Source organism: Amphibalanus amphitrite, unplaced genomic scaffold, assembly GCF_019059575.1.
Source record: "Amphibalanus amphitrite isolate SeventyFive unplaced genomic scaffold, NRLGWU_Aamphi_draft 000068F_arrow, whole genome shotgun sequence".
NCBI lineage: Eukaryota > Metazoa > Arthropoda > Thecostraca > Balanomorpha > Balanidae > Amphibalanus > Amphibalanus amphitrite.
In genome coordinates, this window is record NW_024881564.1 from 845,927 (window position 1) to 866,137 (window position 20,211).

Below are 20,211 nucleotides of genomic sequence, written 5' to 3' on the forward strand. Positions count from 1 at the left end.
GTGGGAACTATGCACCGAGCAGCTACTGTATGGCGTTCCTACTGCGTCTTAGTGCTTGCTGGACTCCAGTGGAGCCGTTTGGGGTAGCTGCTAACTGGGACGGCTGGAGTTAATAGCTGGAGCTTTCTGACTGGGTGGGAAACCAACAGTTGCAACTGTTGCAGAGGTCTTTGGTTAAAGTTAAACGGTTGGTACTGAGCTGACTGTGGGGTGACTGGGATCCAACAGCTGATGGAAGTGCGTTTTATGATGTGGAGTAATGTGATGTAGCACAACGTGTGATGTGATGGTAGTCATGCGCTGTCAGAAAACCCTGGGCCTTTCTGACCCATTCTGATCCCGAGATTATGACTTTTTATGTTTAGGCTTAGTGGTCGTGTTTCCTGGTCTTTTGTGTTTTTCATGTGGGTGAATCGGGCTTGACGCTTGATGGACATTACTCGCTGGGGGTGCAGCAAATAATCGGATTTAGCTGCTTGTTGCGTGCTGATGACTCTTTTTGTTGTGCTGCGTCTCGCGTTCTTTGGCGGAGCTCTTGTGTAGCCGTGTCAGCGTGTCAACACTGCATATCAATGTGACACGGAAGCGCCGCCAAAAAGACAATTCGTGACGCCTAGTGAATGCGAGATGGGCGCCGGTGCCGACTTTCTTTTTCGGGGTTTATGAGTGCCAGTGCCGAGTGATGCGTGCCGTGACAGGATCTGGCTGCTATCAAACGTCTGTATCCCGTCTAGTGCTATAGAATGGAGAAGGCAGTGCTCGAAACCCGAGACTGAACCGATCACAAATGATGGAATCAAGACATCGGTAGTGAACGATGAAGGAGGGAGGGCAACCGGAACGAATGGTGGTCCTTCGGCGACGGTGGTAACTTTAGCGGTAGCGACAGTGATTGTCGATCAGGGGGGGGGGGGGGAAGTCGGAACCAGGGTAGCCCGGCGGCCAGTAACAGCCGACCGGCAGGCACACCCGACTAGCGGCGCGGTCCGTGCCGGTACCCTTCTGTCGGCCTCTCCCCGGCACCGTGACGCGCGCCAGTCGGGCCTCGCCGGCCGGTCGGCGGCGCCGGTGCAGCCTCCCGAACCGTGACCCGTCGGTAACGGTCTGTTCGACCACCGCGACGGACCGGCCCGGCGCCGGTACCGCGTCCGTGCCCCGGTGAGCTGCCCGCCTGACAGGACGGGCAGGTCCAGAACCGGACAGGCTACCCTGGCTCTACAGAGACTATAGACTGCTGGACTGGATAGACTGGACTTTGATACTATCTTCCTTTGAGACGACAGAGCTCCACCCTGATGATCAGCGCGCGGCTGCTCGCGCCAGTTGCAAGCGGTCGACGTCCCGACACCCATCCCAGTGGAACCAACCGACCGGCGACTACCACCGCACGGGAACCCAGCGAGAGGTATTCCGGCACATTCACAGTCACAGCCTGTCGACGTGGGAGCGGCCTCAGACATCTGTCTCATCACTGAGCTCAGATGGCGGCCGTCCGGCGGAGTTTCTCCGAGTGAATGCACCTGCCTGGAATCCAGTGGGGATGGATGTTCGCGTGCTTGGAATGCAGCGTCGCCGTTTGACGCGCGCGGCTTGCCACTCAGGGTGCAGATGTGTGCCACTTTCGGCGAGCCCGTGCCGTTGCTGCAGACGCTGCCACTGGAAGGTCGATACGCAGTTGCATGCGTCTATCGAGCCTTCAGAGTATTTGTGATGCAAAGTCTGGCTTATGTGTGGTGCTAATTGGGCTTGGTTAAGTGCAAACTGATAGACTGGAGCAGAGGTATGCTTATTCATGTTATCTATGGCAGTGCGTTGTTTGTTTCCTGTGTCAATGCAGTGCATGAGAGGAGCTTGCATGGCGCTGTGCTACAGTGCTAAATGTGCTTTGTTTGGCGTCATGAGAGGTTAGTTTCACTTAAATTGAATTTTGCTTGATAGCGTAAGAATGTTGTATCCAACCCTGATACATCCATTTGCTGATATTGGACATTTTCATCGTTGCCATTCACTAACTTTATTCCAGTATCTACAGTCTTTATACGTGTATGTGTGCCGATCATACCCACCGGAATGCACTTGCAGTAGGTATACTCGTAATTGCATTCACTGCTAAGCATATTACATCACAGTACGCGACAGTGCGTTGAAATGCGTGGCAGATTGCTGCCTAATGTTCGTCTACCGCCCAGGCCCGGCTCAACCTACGCCTCCTAAGCGTGTGAGTTACGGCCGGGTACCGTGTGCGCGTGAGCAGCCGGGGAGGCCCCTTCAGCCGACTGAGCCGCCGATTTGCAAGGGAAATGCGACAGGCTGTCTGCAGATGGCACTGTGCAACATTTGCGGAATGCGAGCTGCAGGACGGGTGCTCGGCCTTGGCCCTGGTGACAGACCTACCCCACTGCGGATTGCGGTGACACGGGACAGAACCGGACTGTGACTGGCTCGGGGAGTCCCCGCCGGTCGGCGACACGGCGCGCGCGGCGCGCGGCGGTGGTGTCCGGCCGAGGGCGGCGAGAGTGGTACGGGCGGGTACGATTGAAGTGTGTGCGTTACTGGTGTTGTGGTAGGGGTGTGTGGTGACATTCTGGAAGATAATGATGATGAATTAGGACATGAGATAACGAATAAATTTGGCAATTTGCTACTAATTTCTGATCCGTTGTTTTGCTTTACTTGTTCTGTGAAAATAAACTACATTGTTTCTGGCTTTGATCGAGTGACTTTGTCTCTATAATTGCTTACCATCGGGTTTGCAGTGTGCGTTAGAATCGATTTTCGATACAATGCTAATATGATAAATGCTGATACAACACGTAAGCTAATACATCTGCGACAGGCGTCTTCTCTGGGATGGCGACTCTCTGCGTTATTTCACTGAATGGAACCGTGTTTCAGGAGCTCTCCACAACAGACAACCAGCTGCTCAAGGACATAGCCAGCTATTACTTTGACGGCCAGGGCAAGGCGGTGCGGCCGGTCATCACGTGCCTGACAGCGCGGGCCATCAACTCACACACCCATCCTCACAGAAGGTGAGTTCATTCGGAAACCCATACTTACGGGTGAGTTAATTCACACACCCATCCTCACAGAAGGTGAGTTCATTCGGAAACCCATACTTACGGGTGAGTTAATTCACACACCCATCCTCACAGAAGGTGAGTTCATTCGGAAACCCATACTTACGGGTGAGTTAATTCACACACCCATCCTCACAGAAGGTGAGTTCATTCGGAAACCCATCCTTACGGGTGAGTTAATTCACACACCCATCCTCACAGAAGGTGAGTTAACTCGGAAACCCATCCTTACGGGTGAGTTAATTCACACACCCATCCTCACAGGAGGTGAGTTAACTCACACTCATCCTCACGGGTGAGTCAACTCTTGCATTCCTCCTCGCGTAAGGTAGGCCAACTCAGACACTCATCCTGATAAGTGGTCAATGCTAGAGTTCCTCGTCTGGTGACATTCAAAGAAGGTAAATATAATTATTTCACTCCAACTCGGATGAGTTTTTGACGTCGCCAGCACCAGCGCTCACCAATTTGAATCAAAGGGTAAGACGAAGATCCATTATTTGGTCTTTTAGTGCGTGAATCAGCGGCTGCAAAGCAATGTCCTCAAATCACCACCTGTCGCCCATTCCCCCCACATTGTCGGGTATCGGCGCGCGTACACCACACGCGTTTTCTCTCGTAGAAGGCATACGGAAGATTACAGATGATCCGCACAAGATCGTGACGCGCCGACGTCTAAGTTCGTGTTGTGCCGCTCGTGAGTCGTGACGGCGGCCTTGAATGTGCACGTCTGTTGTGCGCGTGACGTGATGTCTGCTGTTACGCGTGCGATGATGGTGCTTCAGTCGTGCGTGATGAGCAGGCTGTGGCGCGTCTTGAAGGCGGATGATCGGTGCCTTTGGCACGTGGGATTTGATGAGTCTGTTTTGATAGCTGTGTTGGGGATCAGATGCGACTTGCCATCCTACCGAGACTCCAAGTTCTCTTTACATAAGTCTGCTAGATAAATGGCCCAATTTGAGAAAAGGCCGTTTCTCACTTCATTCGGCTTAATAAGATTGTTAATTATAACCTCACACCCGGAACCATTCTCTGAAGTCTGGTTCTTAGTATTCGGATCTAATCGCAGACTGTTGTGACATCGGTGCTCATTACGGGCCACAGCCTTCTGAATAACATATGCTCCCGATTGCCGTGACCTGACCGCTGCTCTCCGCAAGAGAACCATTTCTCGGAGCTTGTAGAAACCTGCGGCCGCAAACCGGATGCCTTTCTTACCTAATGTTTGTCCAAGAAGTTAGTATGAGGCAACGCTGCCCTTCTGGCGCAGTCTGGGTCGACTGACCGTACCACAGACTGCGCCACCCGGCGACTTACTCAATTATTTGGGGGAAAGTGGCGGAGACTGGGGCAGCGGCGCGCTGTCAGACACCCACGCATGTCGCCTCATTGACGAACGGGTATGATGGCTGCGCCAATGAGCCATGCTGCTGGGACCGGCAGCGGCAGCGGCAGCGGCAGCCGAGCAGCGGCTGCGGTAGCGCTGGGTTGACACGGCTGATGGGCTAGCCAGTTGTACTCGTACACCACAGCCGGTGCCGTCGCCGACCCGGTGGCGGCGGCCTGTCACGTTCTACTTGCTGCCGAGCCCGGCACGGCGGGCTGCCGGGGGCAGTGGACGCGGCTGGCCGGCGGGAGGTGTTAGTTGGATCTTCGGCCGGAACGGCACCCGCCGCCGCCGCCGCCGCCGCCGCGGCCGCCGTGGTATGTTTTCCGTCGCTTTTTGTGACGAGAAGTGCCGAGAATTGAAGCGTGACGTCGATATTCGTTACACTGACACAAGATTGTGGCATTTGTATATATTTGATGGAAATTTCAGTTGCCTTCTTTTTAACTAGTGCGTAGTATTGTTAATAGCTAACGAATTTTTTTAAATCAAGTATTGGAGTTTTCAAAGTCACGGTATGAAACGCATCCAGCTTACGAGATCGTCTATCGGTCACCTTATTCTACAATTTACGGCGCCTCCTGTGCGAGGGACCTGCGCTCACTCAGGACGTAGTACGCGTGGACACGGTGACTTGTTTCGCTGGGCACGTCCGCTAGCCATTGTGCGGCCAGGTCGGTCAAGCACGGTGCCATATCGAGACCCAGGCGGCACAGTGCGGCACAATACGGCACAATGCGGCCGCCCGCGGAGCCTGCGCAGCCGTGCGTCGCTCGAGTGCCCATTCACACCGACACGGCTCTTTTTACCACCTCCGGCCGCTGAGCCACGCGTCAGCTTGGCGGGCAAAAAGGGACGGGTGAGCTGCGCGGGCTGCGGCGGCCGACGGGGCCGCTGTGGGGGCGGCCGCCGCCCGGGGCGCTCGGTCAAGGCCGTGTCGCGGTGGGTGGGGGGAGGACTGCGGAGAGCGCCGGGCGCAGGAGATCCGGTCAGCCGGCCGCCACTTTGCGGAGGCCGCCGGCGGCCGCCGCGGGGCGCCGGCGTACACCGATAACTATTCATGAGGGCCTCCCGAGGTGCGTCGCCGGCGCCGTTGCGCAAGAGGACCCCGCGGGAGAGCCGGGTCGGCTGGTGCGCCGGCCACTTGGGAAAGCAGCGGCTCCGGCCGGATCTGCCCGACTCTCCCTCCCTCTCCCCTGATATCCTTCCCCTCTGCCCTCGATACGCAGCACATGAGCTTTTTGCCGATTATTGAAACTTTCTTATAGTAGTGTACTGTTGATTTTCTTTTGCATGACCCTTTGATGTAATCCTCCTCGAAAAGTGTGGTCAGAACCCATTTCTTTTCTGGTTTCTGACTTTTCTTACTGCAATATTTTTAATGTTTCATCTCCCTCTGTCCATTCTTCCGTCCATCTGTTCCGTCCATCCGTTCATACGTCCATACGTCCATGCGTTTGTCCGTCCGTCTGTCTGTCTGTTTGTCTGTCTGGCGGCGGCACTTGTCAGTACCTTCTGGTTCCTTCTGGCCCCTTCTCCGGCGTTCCACCACTAGCCGCCACACCATCCGTCACGCCGACGGCGGCGGCCGATTGGTGGCCGCTCTATGCTGATTTCTCCCCCGCCTGACCGCCCGCCGGCGGCCGCAGAAGGAATTTCCGCCCACACACACGGTCGACCTGTTTCCCGGCTGTCCCAATCCCCGCTGGCCCAATCTCTGCTGGCCCAATCTCCGCTGGGCCAATCCCCGGCTGGCCCCCACTGGCCCGCCCGTCTCGCCTTCCCTTACCAGCTGTCGCTGTGTATGCGTGTTTTTTTTTTGCGTTGGCTGTTTCTGTCGTGGCGGACTTTCTGTGGCCAGCTTGTAACGCTGGGATTCCCCGCCATGGCTCTGCGTGATGTGTGTCCATGCGTAATGACCCTTTCCCTGTTCTCTTATCCGCTATCCCTTACCGCTGCCGATTATCCACTTGAATGAATGAATGAATAAATGAATGAATAAATGAATGAATGAATGAATGTCACATTTAGTCTCACTGCTGTCTGACTGAGTGAGTCGCGTCCGACCGAGTGTCTGAATTAAGTGTCTGAACTGAACATCTCAGTGTCTTGCTGACTTTTGACACGTGTTTAATGTCTGCTGAATGTCTGTCTGAAATGTCTGACTGTTGTCTGACACATTGTCTGTCATTTCCCTGTGCAGGTTCCTGCTGCCCTCTCAGCGGCGGGTGGCCATGATCACAGAAATGATCCACACGGCGTCACTGGTGCACGACGACGTCATCGACGCATCCGACACGCGCCGCGGCAAGGCCAGCGTCAACAAACACTGGGGACAGAAGAGGGTGAGTGTTCCAAACGGGCTACAGGGAATGGGTGCAAACACTGGGGACAGAAGAGGGTTAAGTATTCCAACCGGGTGAGGGGGAATGAGGGAAAACACTGGAAAATACTGGATCTAGTAATCAACAGACCGAATTTTTAAAGTTACGCATTTTTTTAAGTTACCGAATTTTTAAGTTACGAAGTTTTCTAAGCATTATTGCACAAATAACTTCATTATTTCTTAAAACTGCATGTTGGATCGAACCAAAGCTATCGGCCACTGTATCTGCGCTTTATATTGTCAAAACTCTATATTGTCAAAACTCTGAAGAAAGGCGTTCAAAAAGGATGGTCGCTGGCGATGTTTGCTGATCAAGCAAATGTGAAAAGGATAGTGTTGGGACAAAATCCGCCATGTCCATGTTTGTTGGAGCCATGGATGTGTCACTGATGAATGGAAGCCGCGCGGGTGAGCGAAGGTCACGGCAGGGGCGCCGCGCGGAGGGCGCATTGTCCTCTCACCCGGCGCCAGGGTCGGAACAGCGTCTGTTTACGTCGCTCCCTCGCAGGTGATCTGATCTGAGAGGTGCGGGTGTCTCTGCCTACCCTCGAACATTGATTGATGTGTTTGTTAGGCCGGCCGGACGCGCCAAATGTAGGCCATTTTCTTACTACGCACCTAGATTTAAGATCCATGAGGTGATATTTTCCTTGTTTAGGATTTCAGTCGTAATTATTGCTTCTTCATTAGTCAACGACATTTTAACCCTCGCCCGTAAACGGTGTTTTGCCACCTTCGCCCATGCAGGGGGGGGGGGGGGTTGGTGCGACCCCCCTGGCGTTTGAAAACGGAGCGTCGTAGAGCTTAGCGGAAAAGACCAACGGATTGCTCTCAACGAGATCTCGCGATTGGTGGTATATTTTTTGGTCCTAGGTCAACATTTGACCTACTTATGACCGGTCAAAGGTCAAATTTTCGGAAAAATCTAACTTTTTCAGATTTCCGCGCCGATTGCGGCAAAACGGTAAGAGATATCGACTTGAAACCTTCACTATCGTGATCCTTGATCAATTCTCTATCGTTTGGTGTGTATTTCGATGTCATAACTCTAAAAATGATGCGTTGGGAGCATCGGAAGTCTGCAAGGTCATTTGTGCATTGGGTCACGTCAGGCGTGTGACGTCACTGACCTGACCCTGACCCAAAATGAACTACAAGAAACAACCGATGATGCCTGAAATGGATAGCAAATTCGAATTCAGGGCATCAAAATACCCCGAAAAGGCATACAAGTGCAAGAAGTCATTACAGGTCAACCGAGGTCACTGACCTTACCTTGACCTTTAGTAACCTCCAAAATGTCAACGGACATTGTGCCAATGTCAAATCAGCCAGTTGTGATTCTAAAACAATCCATCAGTGTGTCAGGTCAGTCGGCATTTATACCAATGTGAAGCAATCTCCAATTTAGCGTAAATCTGGCCGGAGGTTGTTCCCTTTATGACGTCATAACTCCGTGACCTGACATGACCTTGACAAAAAAATACCAAAAGTTGCGCAAAGGATGCCCCATAGGGTACTGAAAATTTGAGCAGGCTATCTGAAACGGTTCGGCGTGTAGCTAAGAAAAACCTCAGGGGGGGGGGGTGCACCCCCCCCCCCTACATGGGCGAGGGTTAAACCCATTTAGCCGTGCTAAGTCATTCCAGTGGCAGTGTCATGCGTATTCCGATTCGAGCAGAGTCGTTTCCCTCCCTTCACCCTCCGGTCGAAGCGGAGTTACTGTGCTGTGCGCTGCTGCAGTCTCCTAAGATACGCTGCTGTGGTGACATGCAGTCTCCGGAGACTGCAGCACAAAGCGAGGCGCTAACACCACGTCGTGAGGCCGGCTGACCTGAAAGCCGATTTTCTGGACAATATTCAATTCGTAAATGAATAAATGGAATTGTTTTTGGCTTGCTATGTCGTAATTTGGAAATCAATACGATTATCTTGTTGTAATGGTGTTAGTGGACAATGGACATGCCTCATTTCTGTCATTGTTTGTAGCTCTTTGGATGGAAGAGTTTCCCCACACACTGTTTTTCTTGTTCCAGTATTGTTTCGCACTTTCCATTCCGTCACTGATCGCTGCCTGCCGTTTTACTCAATGTAGAAAAATGTGATCACTTACACCACGGAGCGTGATAGTACAATAGGTCTTTGATTCAGCCGCAATTGGCAGTTGCGCGTTTCAATTCAGTCTAAGAGTGGTTTTGACACCTTTTACGCTTGGCCGGCCGTCGGCTCGCCGATTAAGGCCAATTTCTCATGGCTGGCCGAGCGGCTGCGATTCTCTTCCTCCCGACCAGCTTTCACATTTACATAAAAATAAATAAAGAAATCTGCGACACCGGTCGCCATTCACGCCTTCGTATGTTAGACACATCATCCGCCCACAGCCTGGAGAGGGACAGATCTCCAAAACCGTGTAGGACGTGTTGTGAGGTCATGTCTTCTCGCTCGGCCCTCCCTGCGGCGCGTGGGTCGGGCTAAAGTCAGGGTAGCGCGTTCTGTCGTCTGCTGGTGGTCTCTACGGCATTGTCCTGTAGCTGTCCAAGCTCGGGTCGCCCGTAGTACGCCATCATCGAGTTGCTTTGTCGCGATCTGCTGCTTTGTATGAGAATGGTCGTGTGCGCCCACTCGCTAGACAACTTGGCGCGCTCGTCTCGACATCTGTGACACACTTTCGTGTCGGCTCTCCCCGCCCGCTGCCCGGTGACGTCGGGTGGCGTAGAGCCATCCCGTCCCGGAAATTGAAGGATATGACCGAGCGGCCGGGGCGCGACCTCCGACCTACGACCGCGAGCTCTGACGACCCCGCCGGTGGGGTTTGGATGAAAGGCCTGATCGATTTCTGACAAGCACTTGGGCGATGACGGAACTGCCATGGCAGAGACAGAACGAAGATTACCCTGTCTGAAAGACTGGTCACGAAAGGTGCAGTGCTTCAACCACATCTATTTCTGGTCAGATTTCTTGTCGCCGGCGACGGTCAGTGGTGCGACGAAACGTCAATTTGGGAGCCCCTTTCGATTCACGGGCGCGAGTCGAGACATGGGAGCTCACTATTCGCGGCACCGTCACCGACACCAGGCGCGCATCCGGGAAAAGTGAAAGTGGGCCCTTCGACGGCGGCGGCAGCGGGCAGGGCCGCGCCGCGCCGCGCCGCGCCGAGCTGTAGAAAGTGTGGGGAACCGGCGGACGTGGCCGGCGGCAGTGCCGCGCACGCGCAGCATACTCATGGCGGCCCCCAGCCGGGCGGGCCGGCCGCGGCCACGAGCTGCGCCCGCTCCGTTACAACACCGGCGCGTGGCGGCCATTCAGGTGTCTGGGTCGGCCGGCCGTGGCCGCCGAGCTACGCTCCGACGTCTAGGTGCCGACGGAGCCGACACCGACCGCCACCCGCGCGAGCCTTTCACTCGCGAGCCGCCCCCGAGTCGCGGGGGCGTGGGCGACATGAACACACAACGCCACGCCAAGTGGGCCCTCTCCGCCCGCCGGTTTGGTCACAGTGGGGCATGTCCGCTGCGGGCCTCCTCGCGCTGGGCCTCCTCACTCCGCGTTCGCTCGCCGCCCGGCGGACAAGTTTCGTCACTTGTCTGGAACAGCTTCGGTGTAAGTTCGTTTCTATGGCCCCAGGTACGCCCTCCGGAGATGGTCTGACCGGGGTTTCGTCAGCGCTGGCTCATGGATCGACCAGGGGCCGCGCGCTCTCCGCTGCTAGCGCCGACCTCTGTCCTACCAAACAGGCCATGAGCGCCGCAGTCCCGCCCCTGACACTCCTACTGTGCCGCATTACACACGTGAGGAGTAGGCCGGCGCGGCGACTGGCGGGCGCGGCGGCTGGCGGCCGGGCCGGGCGGAGGAGTGGCTGAACGACGGCCACACCGGTGTTGGTAGGGGCCGAGCTGACCTACGGCCACTGGGCGTGTCCGATTGTGACGTGAGGGCACCCAGGAGGGCCTCACCCGCGGCCGAGCACTGTCAGCCAGCGGTTGGCCAACAAACGCCGCCGGCATCGCGCGCCGCGCGGCGGTCAGGCTCGCGAGGAATGCCGTCGCGCGCCGCCATCGACACCCGCTTTCCAGGAGCGCTGGCGGATTTCTCTGGTTCCGGCGCCGACGGCACCGGCGGCTCGCTAGATGCCCCCGGGCGTTGGGCGGTGCGGTTGACCGCCACCACGCTGCGGTGATCAAGCACCTGTCTGTGCATCTCTCATTAGCCTAGTTGCGGTCGTCGGGTGCGTTTCGTCATGCGGTTTGGTCAAGTAGACGGATTTCGGCACTGCCAGGTGGTTAGACATTGCCAGGTGGTTGGGTGATCTATTTCGTTCTCCTGTTCGGAGTTGCCGGCGGTAAATGTGGAATTATTTCGTCACAATTTATGTGACAGATTGTGGTGCACGAGGGCTTTGTTGAATACGAGATTTTCTCATTTCGAATCTAAGGACGTCTGCTTGGGAGAGCGTCAGATCTCTGCTGCAGATGTCGAACACGATCAGACCGCGGTGACGGAGCTGCTGTCTCGTCAGTGCGCCGAAATTGCCCGCTCAGATGTCAGTTCGCCGCCGAGAAGCGCGTCAGTTTCGGCGCCGGTGCGGCAGACGGTGCGCCGTTATCCGCACCAGCTGCCTGACGGAGCGGCGGCTGGCGAGTCGATTTCGCCGCGGTGCTGTGCCGATTTCGCCGCGCTGCGTCCGAGTCGGCCCGGCGGCAGGCCGCGGGGTCCGATATCGTCACGGTCGTCCGATGAAAATCACCCACCGGCTCGCCCGGGTGATATTGGCCAGCTGGCAGTGGTGCGTCCGTCCCAGTCCGTCCGTCCACGCGCGCACGCCCCGTGGGCGGGACGGGTTTCTAGATCACCGGGCTGCGGATATCTGAGATGAACTGGTTCTGGACGCGGTTCTCCACTTAGACACATAATTGTGAAATGGGAGACCACTGACCGATATAATGTAGTGTGTAAGAATAACAATTAGCTTTATAATTTGGCCGCATTCTTCAGTTGAGTTATTTTTGTCGTTACAGTTCATGTTGGCCGACAGTTAATGTGAATACATTTATCTTTGGTTATGTACTTTATTCTTATCAAATGTATGAAAAGATAGTGCTGACTATGGCTACAAAGTGATGTATCACGACATTTAGGTGCTCCTCTTCAGTCAATCACGCCGATTATGTTCAAATGACCTTTCATCATTAGCCCCTACGTTGATCTTCTTTATACATACTCTTGCGCAAACCACTCAAGTTGTAGCGCAAGCTTCCAAGCAAGTAGGCCCGACAGATCATCATCAGCGATATAGGTACTCACTGAAACCGGTTCAACATACGTATGTATATACAGATGGTTACTGCTACAAGTATTCTTTAACTACGATTTCTACTAGAAGTGCGCAGAAGTGTATGTGGCTTTCGAAAACGGGCTAGGTCACAAGCATTAGATGGCTTCTCTCCTGCTTGTTGGCGTGATTTTGTCATGCCGTTCAGGGTCAGTAGGTGTTACTTGACGTCCTTTCTTTACCACCGGCTCCCGTCCCTCCATTCCCGGCGGTATAGACCCCGGTGAGCCGGCGACCCTGGCAGTGGACCCCAGCGACCCCGGCGGAAGACCCCGACAGACCACGGCGGTGGACACCGGCAGACCCCGATGGCCCTGACAGTGGACCGCTGGCAGGTCGGGGACCTGTCGGCCAATCGGTCCATCTCGCGGCCTGATCGAACCGAGACGCTGGTCGCAGCCACTGGCGCGGAGCTCACGTAGGATGTCATTGATCCCGGTGGCGGCGCTCGAACGGCTAACGGTTCGCTACCACCGCCGCCGCCGCCGCCACCGCCGCCGCCGCTACCGCCGTCGCTACAGGCCCGCCACCGCTTGAACGCGACTAGAGCACTTAGAGTGTGTAATTGGCCGAACGGGGATCGGTTGAAACTGTATCAACCGGCGCGGTGGTGGGATAGGTGCTGATCGAGGGTGATGATAGTTTTATTTGCGATCTGCGCATAGTTGGGCTGTCTTCGAGCTGCGATCGTCAGTTGATAAGTGTGTTGATCTGGGTCTTTGCTGCTAGTCTGAAGGTGGTAACCTGCCGCTGAAAGCTCCGTAAGCTCTCGCTTCGACTTATTTCGCGTTGTTGCATGGCTGCCGTTGTCTCTGAATGAGGGGCGCATGCGCTGCGGTAGTACTCTGCCAACCGGTTTACTACTCAGTGACCTTGCCGTGCAACGGGCCGACCCACTGCGCCGGGTGCCCTGTCCGGCCGGGCGCCCCTCCGCCCGCGCGCACTGAGCGGGCGGGCGGTGGACCGCCCTCGGCACTCGCTCCGCCCCCGCCCCCGCCCCCGCCTCCGCCCCCGCCTCCGCCCGGCCGCCGAGACTGGTCTGACCGGGCGGGACCGGGCAGGACTGACTGGTCTGCGGAGCTGGGATGATGCATATGGTGAGACATTGCACTTTGCAGCTTATTTACGATTCAGGGACAACCATACTGGACAGGCGACAAATGCTGACATTCAATTGCATGCAAGTTGCATACATCGCACCTCGATGAATGCTTGAAGCTGGTTTGATTATTTGTCGTTTTTATTCGTGTAAACGTAGCTTTGTCACTCGCGCTGGCTCCGCAGTTTATTTACTTGTTTCTATGTGCAAGCTGACCAGGGAAAGCTAAGACAAAAATTGTTCGTTTGATATAAATTAACATAAAATTAATATAATTAAGTGAAGTGAGATAACACACGGGTGGCCACAATATCTGCGATACAATCGGTAGGACCAGTCCTACGGCCCCAATTACAGAGGAACCTACTTTCGAGAGAAGTTTCTTCGCAGATCTGAGAGAGACGTGGCATTCTTTTGTGTTCCAAAACGCCTGGAGAATATCGCCTCGCCTGTAACCATTAATTACCGGTGTAAAAGGAACTGACGTACACCAGTCGCCGAAGTCGCTTATCGCCATCGGTACGCTCCTGTATGGCTAGAATGGTCCAGAATGGTCTCGTATCTAGAATGGTCCGGAGTGCTTACTGCGTAATACCGGGATCTTCAAGGAGGGGAGCTCAGAAATGCGTGAGAAAAGCATGTGTGAGAACATGGATTCCTCAATGATAGATATCAGGCAGCGCCATAGTGTACAATTACTAATAACTTGCGCTTTGCAGCGTGAATACGACGTGCAGAGGACGTCAGTAGCCTATATTTATCCCCGGTGTTAATAATGTCTCTTCCCGCCATATTCCCAAATCTCCCTCTCCAACACTACTCTACTAAGCGCCGCGGTCACAGGGCGACCCGATAGGCGGGCTCAATCGCCGAGCGGCGGCCTATCTGTCCTAATTTGGAGAGGAGGCGGGTGGCGGGCCGGGGCGCGTCCTCCGCCGAGCCAAAGTGGGCCACCTGTCGCTGCCAGCGAGTCGGCTGCGCTCCACTGCGCCCGAGCGGCCCGAGCGGCTGGCCGCTGCTGGAGCCTGGAGGAACGACGCGGTGCTTCTGGAGCGGCCCGCAGTCGCTCATAGGCCATTAGAGGTTGATAGTCTGTTCGTGACTTACCTGAGATGACATTTTAAATTTGAGTATCATATATTGTGTCATCTACATCCCCTTCAAGTGTACCTTGAAAGTTTTTAAGAGGGCTTTTGCGTTCACGAGATGGATGTCTCGAACTTGGCCAGAGAACCTAGGCAGCAGTATAACCAATACTGTCACATTGTGTGAACTTCAGTTACACGTCATCATGGATTTTCCAAACACACCGCCGAACCCACCCCGATTATATTGCTCAAGTTTCGGGGGAATTCCGTCGACCAATAGTGTATGACACTAGCGGCGTAATCCACGCTCGGAATCACGCCGGGCGATAGCGCCCATCCGTCTTCAAGTGAGGGCGTGGTCGGGTGGTGACGGTGGGCGTCCGGGCGCCCCGGCCGGCGCCCCGGCCGGCGCCCCACGCCCAAGTAGGCCGGCCGGGCCCCTGCCGCGCGTCTGGGCCGTCTGCCCGGGGCGCCACCTCCTTACGAAAGGCGTTCGGCCACTCCCAGAGTTACATACACCAGTGGGGAGAGGCAGGCGGGGCGGGGCGAGTACGGGGCTGGGAGGTCGAGTGCATCATTACAACGATCGGATCTCAACTCATATCGCATATTCCGGATTCCACTTTGTCAGCGCGAACCAGTAATCCGAAGGATGCATTGCATGTTGTGATCATTATGACCACGTCCGTGAGGCCGCGGGCCGGCCCGAACTCGGCCAATCCGTGGGTACGCTGAGAGGCCCCGTCGCCGGCAATCGCGCCGCGGGCGGCGAACGGGCCGTCTCCTTCGCCAAACGACGCCGCACTTTCTGTCCGGTCCGTGTGAGCTGGGCCGTCACCGAAGGCGTCAGCCGTCACGGCCAATCGGCCGGTGTCACAATCGCCGGCCGTCACGGGCCGTCACGCGGCCGTCGCGCGACTGAGGCCACCGGCGCGGCGCGTGGACCATCAGCCCCGCGGCGAGGAGTCGGATCACTCGACGGCCGATTGACGGTATATCGAAACCATCGCCTCGCCTCTACCCCTCACTGAGTCAGTGACTCGCTGCCTGATCAACCCACTCACTCACTCGCCCACTCACTGACTCACTGACTGACTGACTGACTCACTCACTCACTCACTCACTCACTCACCCATTCGGTCTTTTCATCCTCTCTCACCCTCTCTGCCCATCTCCCGCTTTATCTCCCCTTCTTTTCTTCCATTACCCTCCAATCAAGACTCACAAACAAGCTCCTCTGTCCCTCCGTGTACCTAATACACGCTAGCCTCAATCCTTTTATCCCATTACGCCTCACTAATACTTTATCCTTTATCACCCGACCCAATCACCGTCCCCTATCCGCTTTTCCTTCACCTCTCCTTCATATCCAGCGTAAGCTCTCTCTCTCTCTCTCTCTCTCTCTCTCTCTCTCTCTCTCTCTCTCTCTCTCTCTCTCTCTCTCTCTCTCTCTCTCTCTCTCTCTCTCTCTCTCTCTCTCTCTCTCTCTCTCTCATTCTCTCATTCTCTCATTCTCTCATTCTCTCATTCTCTCATTCTCTCATTCTCTCTCTCCTCTCTCCTCTCTCCTCTCTCCTCTCTCCTCCCTCTCTCTGTCTCTCTCTCCTCTCTCCTCTCTCTCTCTCTCTCTCTCTGTCTCTGTCTCTCTCTCCTCTCTCTCTCTCTCTGTCTCCCTCTCCTCTCTCTCTGTCTCTCTCTCTCCCTCTCTCTCTCCCCGTCATCTGGCACTTCCTTTCTGACTAATGGAAGGAGCGAATGTCGTGAGGTCCGTGGGTGGAAGAATGGTGCCACGAAACCGCAGCTCGGCGCGGGACGGAGCGCAGCCCCCACACAACCCCCAGCTCCCCGACGGAGTCTTGTGAAGCACTCTCAGACAGAAAGGGAGACAGACTCTCTTTGTCATGACGCGATAAGCTTGAGCACAGTGGAGCTATTTTCTCGCCCACGTTGTACTCTGTGGCGTTGGCCGGTTTTCTCGCGGACAGGGAGGAGCTCGCAGTGCGGTAACACTTTCGAAAGCTGATTGGCGAACTGCACAGGACACTAGCTGAACTAGCCAACATGACACAGTGCATGTGTCTGATATTGTATGAGATGTTACTTAACCTCAATATATGTAGGTATTCTGAAAAGTCAAAAGAATACAAAACAATTTTAAGCGTATATAAATCGTCATGGCTTAGGAATAATAAATGGCTATTGAATATACACTGCCGTCCTCTGGTGGATTTTATTTTTAAGCATTATTATGGGTCATTATAGGGCTTGTAGGCGAACAGCCTATTCGTAAATGTTAATCAAGTTGTTAAGAAAGTGCTATAATCAAACTAAAAATCCTATTATGGAGTGATTTCGTGGATCGATATGGCAAGTGTCGAAGTGAGCAACTGGATGTTTCGAAGCCGGTGTGTGTGAAGCTGCGCGCGTCTGACCTCTGCTGACCCCGTGTGCCCTCAGGCGATCATGGCCGGCGACTACATCCTGTCCGTGGCCTCCACCATGCTGGCCAGGATTAGGAACGATGACGTCACACTAGTTCTATCTCAGGTGAGTGATGACGTCACACCCGCGTCCATCCGGTTGTAACCGGAGCGGTCCGGTTAGTGGCGTACACAGGGGGAGGAGCGTGTTTGTGCGCCTGTCGTGGAGCTCTCAAAGGAGGCCAATTAGTGCGGCATTTGGACCGGCCGCGGCGCCTACGGTAAACAGCGATGTGTATCGATGGGGAGAGGACCGGCCGGGCCGGCTGATCCATGTATCAGCCGACTTACCAGGGCCCGGTCCCTTCTGATCGGGCCCAGTCGCATTCCGGCCAGCACCCTCACTCAGATCCAGATGATTGGGCGAAGGGGAGGGACCCCGGCTTTATCATGTGGGTTTTAGCCCATGTCTAGCTCCGGACTATGACGATGTCAGTCAAAGATTACCTCAGTTGCAACACAGACCTGACCTAGACCTTGATGCACGCCGCAACCTAGTGCACCTGTCCTGACCTGGAGAGCCCGCCCGAAAACCCAGCCCAGCCTTCCCCAGATTCAGGTCCCACTGCAACCACAATCGAATCCGGCGCGTCCCGGTTCGTGCTACAGCCCTTGTTCCAGCCCCTACTCATGGCCCCATTGTGCCCCATCTCCGGCCCCGAACCGTGCCATGACTGAGTGGGCCACAGCCGCCGCGAGATCGGTGTGCCAAACATGTTTTCGTATGCGGTCCGAGCACGCACAGATCCTCCTCCGACGCATACCCGCCACCTCGACCGGACGCGACTGCTCACGACTACGGAGGGACTGTACGAGCTACCCGGAACTAATACAGGCACTCTGGTTGGCACCCATAGATCCAGACTGACAAACTGACATTCTGTCCTTGTTTTCTCACTCTCTCAACGCCCATATCATTCTCGTATCATATTTAGCGTGTGAAATTCCCACAACACTCAAGACTCGAAGACATTATGCCGATCTTCATTTTCGAGATTTCCACACAAATACACTATGCTTCATTTTATCAGCAATCCAAATTGTTGCACATGTATGAGCGGTGTCCCGCCCTAAATGCGTCATTGTCGATGGTTTTCCCCGTAAATGTCACCACTTTAAACCCTCCCCTGTCCTACCATTCTCCGCCGGTAAATTTCAACAGCCACGGCTCGATCGGTCGGTCACAGCAGCTCCACCGCCAGACCGCCGGGCTCTTCGGCCTGACCCACTGGCCCGGCGCCCTCAACGCCACCTCTCGACCTCCGGCGACCTCCGCTGACCTCCCGCTGACCTCCTCCGGGCCGCGGAGAGAGCCGTTCGCCCGGCTCCAGACTTTCGCCGCCGATGACGGAGGCGGCGGCGGCGGCGGTCGCGTTGCGTCGACGCTTGCGTGACCGACCACTGGGGACGCCTTCGGTCGTAATGTCAAGTTCAGGGCGACTTTCTTTGCGGCGCTGACGGGGCAAGATCACCGCGCTGCTGTCGGCGTTCCGGTCCGGATCGGTCGGTACTCGGCAGTTCCGGAGAGAGAGAGGGTCGGGAGGGAGAGAGGGTCGCAGTGCAGAGAGAGTGATTCAGGGTTGACCCGTAGCCCCGGGCGGCTGGGACGAGCCGCGTCCGCCATTGGGGCGATCGGCCTCCCGGATGTGAGTCTCGGAGATGGCTGTCTTGAGGGAACTGGGGCTAGGGATGCGTCAGTAGAGGTGTTACACCTGCTGCGGCGCTCACTAGTGAGATCATATGAACGGTGCAGTGGTGCCCTCAGCTGGCACGAGTGAGTCATGTAACCTCTCCAATTATTACTCGTATGCCAGTTTATCCTTTCCAGCACCTCTCACCCTCGCCTTAGCCAAACCTCACCTCTCTCCCTTCTCTCCTGTCCGTGTGACGTTGCAACGTGTCATGACCCCTCTGTGACGTCACTGCGCGTCATGACCCCTCTCTGTGACGTCACAACGTGTCATGACCCCTATCGGTGACGTGCGAGTCGGTTGTGACCCCTGGGACGCTTCAGTGGGTGGAATGTGGAGCAGGGCCGGGTGGAATGTGGACCAGGGCCGCCGGTGCGGAGTCGGTCGCTCTTCCTAACGGGCCGCCGCCGCCGGCGGCGGGCTCGGCCGACCTGCCTCCTCGGACTGGTGGACGCCGCTGCCGCTGTAACGGGCCCGGCCGGAGCCACCGGGACGGAGACGGGGCGGAGACGGGACGGAGACGGGACAGAGCCAGAGACGGACGGAGATTGATCGAAGGCTGTATCAGAGACGAAGACGGTAGAAACAGGACGGGAGGCTGTCTTTTGGCAATGCTGTAAAACTATGAACTTATCCACAATCTACATGAAGATGTCATCGGTAACGACATACGACGTCCATGTTTGACACGTTCCTTCTGTCTGTTTCAGGTTTTAGCAGATTTAGTGCAGGGAGAGTTTATGCAGCTGGGCTCCAAGGAGAATGAAAACGAGAGGTTCGCCCACTACCTGCGCAAAACGTTCAAGAAAACTGCCAGTCTGATCGCGTATAGTTGCAAAGCGGTAAGTAGCTACGCTTCGGTGGCACGCTTATTAGCTTTGTTGCGTGTTACCTTAAGTGCCAAGCCTCAGTACCTATCTCAACTGAATGATTGTTTGGGTGAATTGAAGAGCTTGTGACTCACGGTATCTCCCTGATCTTTCTAAGCAGGCTGATACAGAGGTCTTTCGTGATGCCTCTTCAATGATGTCATTCAACATAGCGCTTCCATGAAATGAGGGATAATCCATTTGTTTTGCTCGACAGTGTGTGTGATAATACGACGCCTGCGGTTGGGGCGAATTTCTCTGACCCCTATCGTTACCCTACCATTCGCCGCTCGAGTTTCACTCGGCGGCCGTCCCGGTTTCATTACTCATTCTCAATAACAGATATCCTTGGCGAAATGGAAGGACTGTTTTCTTTAAGACTGTTTTTGGATCTTTTTTATTGGGTCCACGAAGGTAATAGCATTCATGAACTGCATTATGGAGCTGCCTACTTATCATACGTGAACGTAAGCCGCTAGGTGGCCTGTTCCTGGTTCTTCTCCCGCCTCTAAGACGTCGCCCGTGTCGCCCCCCAGGTGGCGATCCTAGGTGGTGCTGACGACGAGATCCAGGAGGTGGCCTTCCAGTACGGCAGGAACGTCGGCATGGCGTTCCAGCTGATGGACGACCTGTTGGACTTTGTGTCCTCGTCCAACCTGATGGGCAAGCCGGCGGCGGCTGATCTGCGACTGGGCCTGGCCACGGCGCCCGTTCTGTTCGCATGTGAAAAGGTGAGCTCTCGTACTTTGTATCAGGATGTGCTTATGGGGTAACGGAGCGGACACAGGGCAGATAAAGACGATAA

At 55.4% G+C, this 20,211-nt stretch overlaps 1 protein-coding gene across 2 annotated transcripts in view; it reads left to right on the plus strand.

Annotated features, from left to right (window-relative positions):
• The window catches only part of LOC122378915 (all trans-polyprenyl-diphosphate synthase PDSS1-like), a 42,808-nt gene that overhangs the window by 20,835 nt on the left and 1,762 nt on the right, over window positions 1-20,211 (plus strand). For both annotated transcript variants that reach the window (XM_043360562.1, XM_043360561.1), the window contains exons 3-7: window positions 2,896-3,032; window positions 6,671-6,812; window positions 16,824-16,913; window positions 19,248-19,379; window positions 19,943-20,137. In XM_043360562.1, coding sequence (XP_043216497.1) covers window positions 2,896-3,032; window positions 6,671-6,812; window positions 16,824-16,913; window positions 19,248-19,379; window positions 19,943-20,137 — 696 coding nt within the window. The remainder of the gene's footprint in view (window positions 1-2,895; window positions 3,033-6,670; window positions 6,813-16,823; window positions 16,914-19,247; window positions 19,380-19,942; window positions 20,138-20,211) is intronic.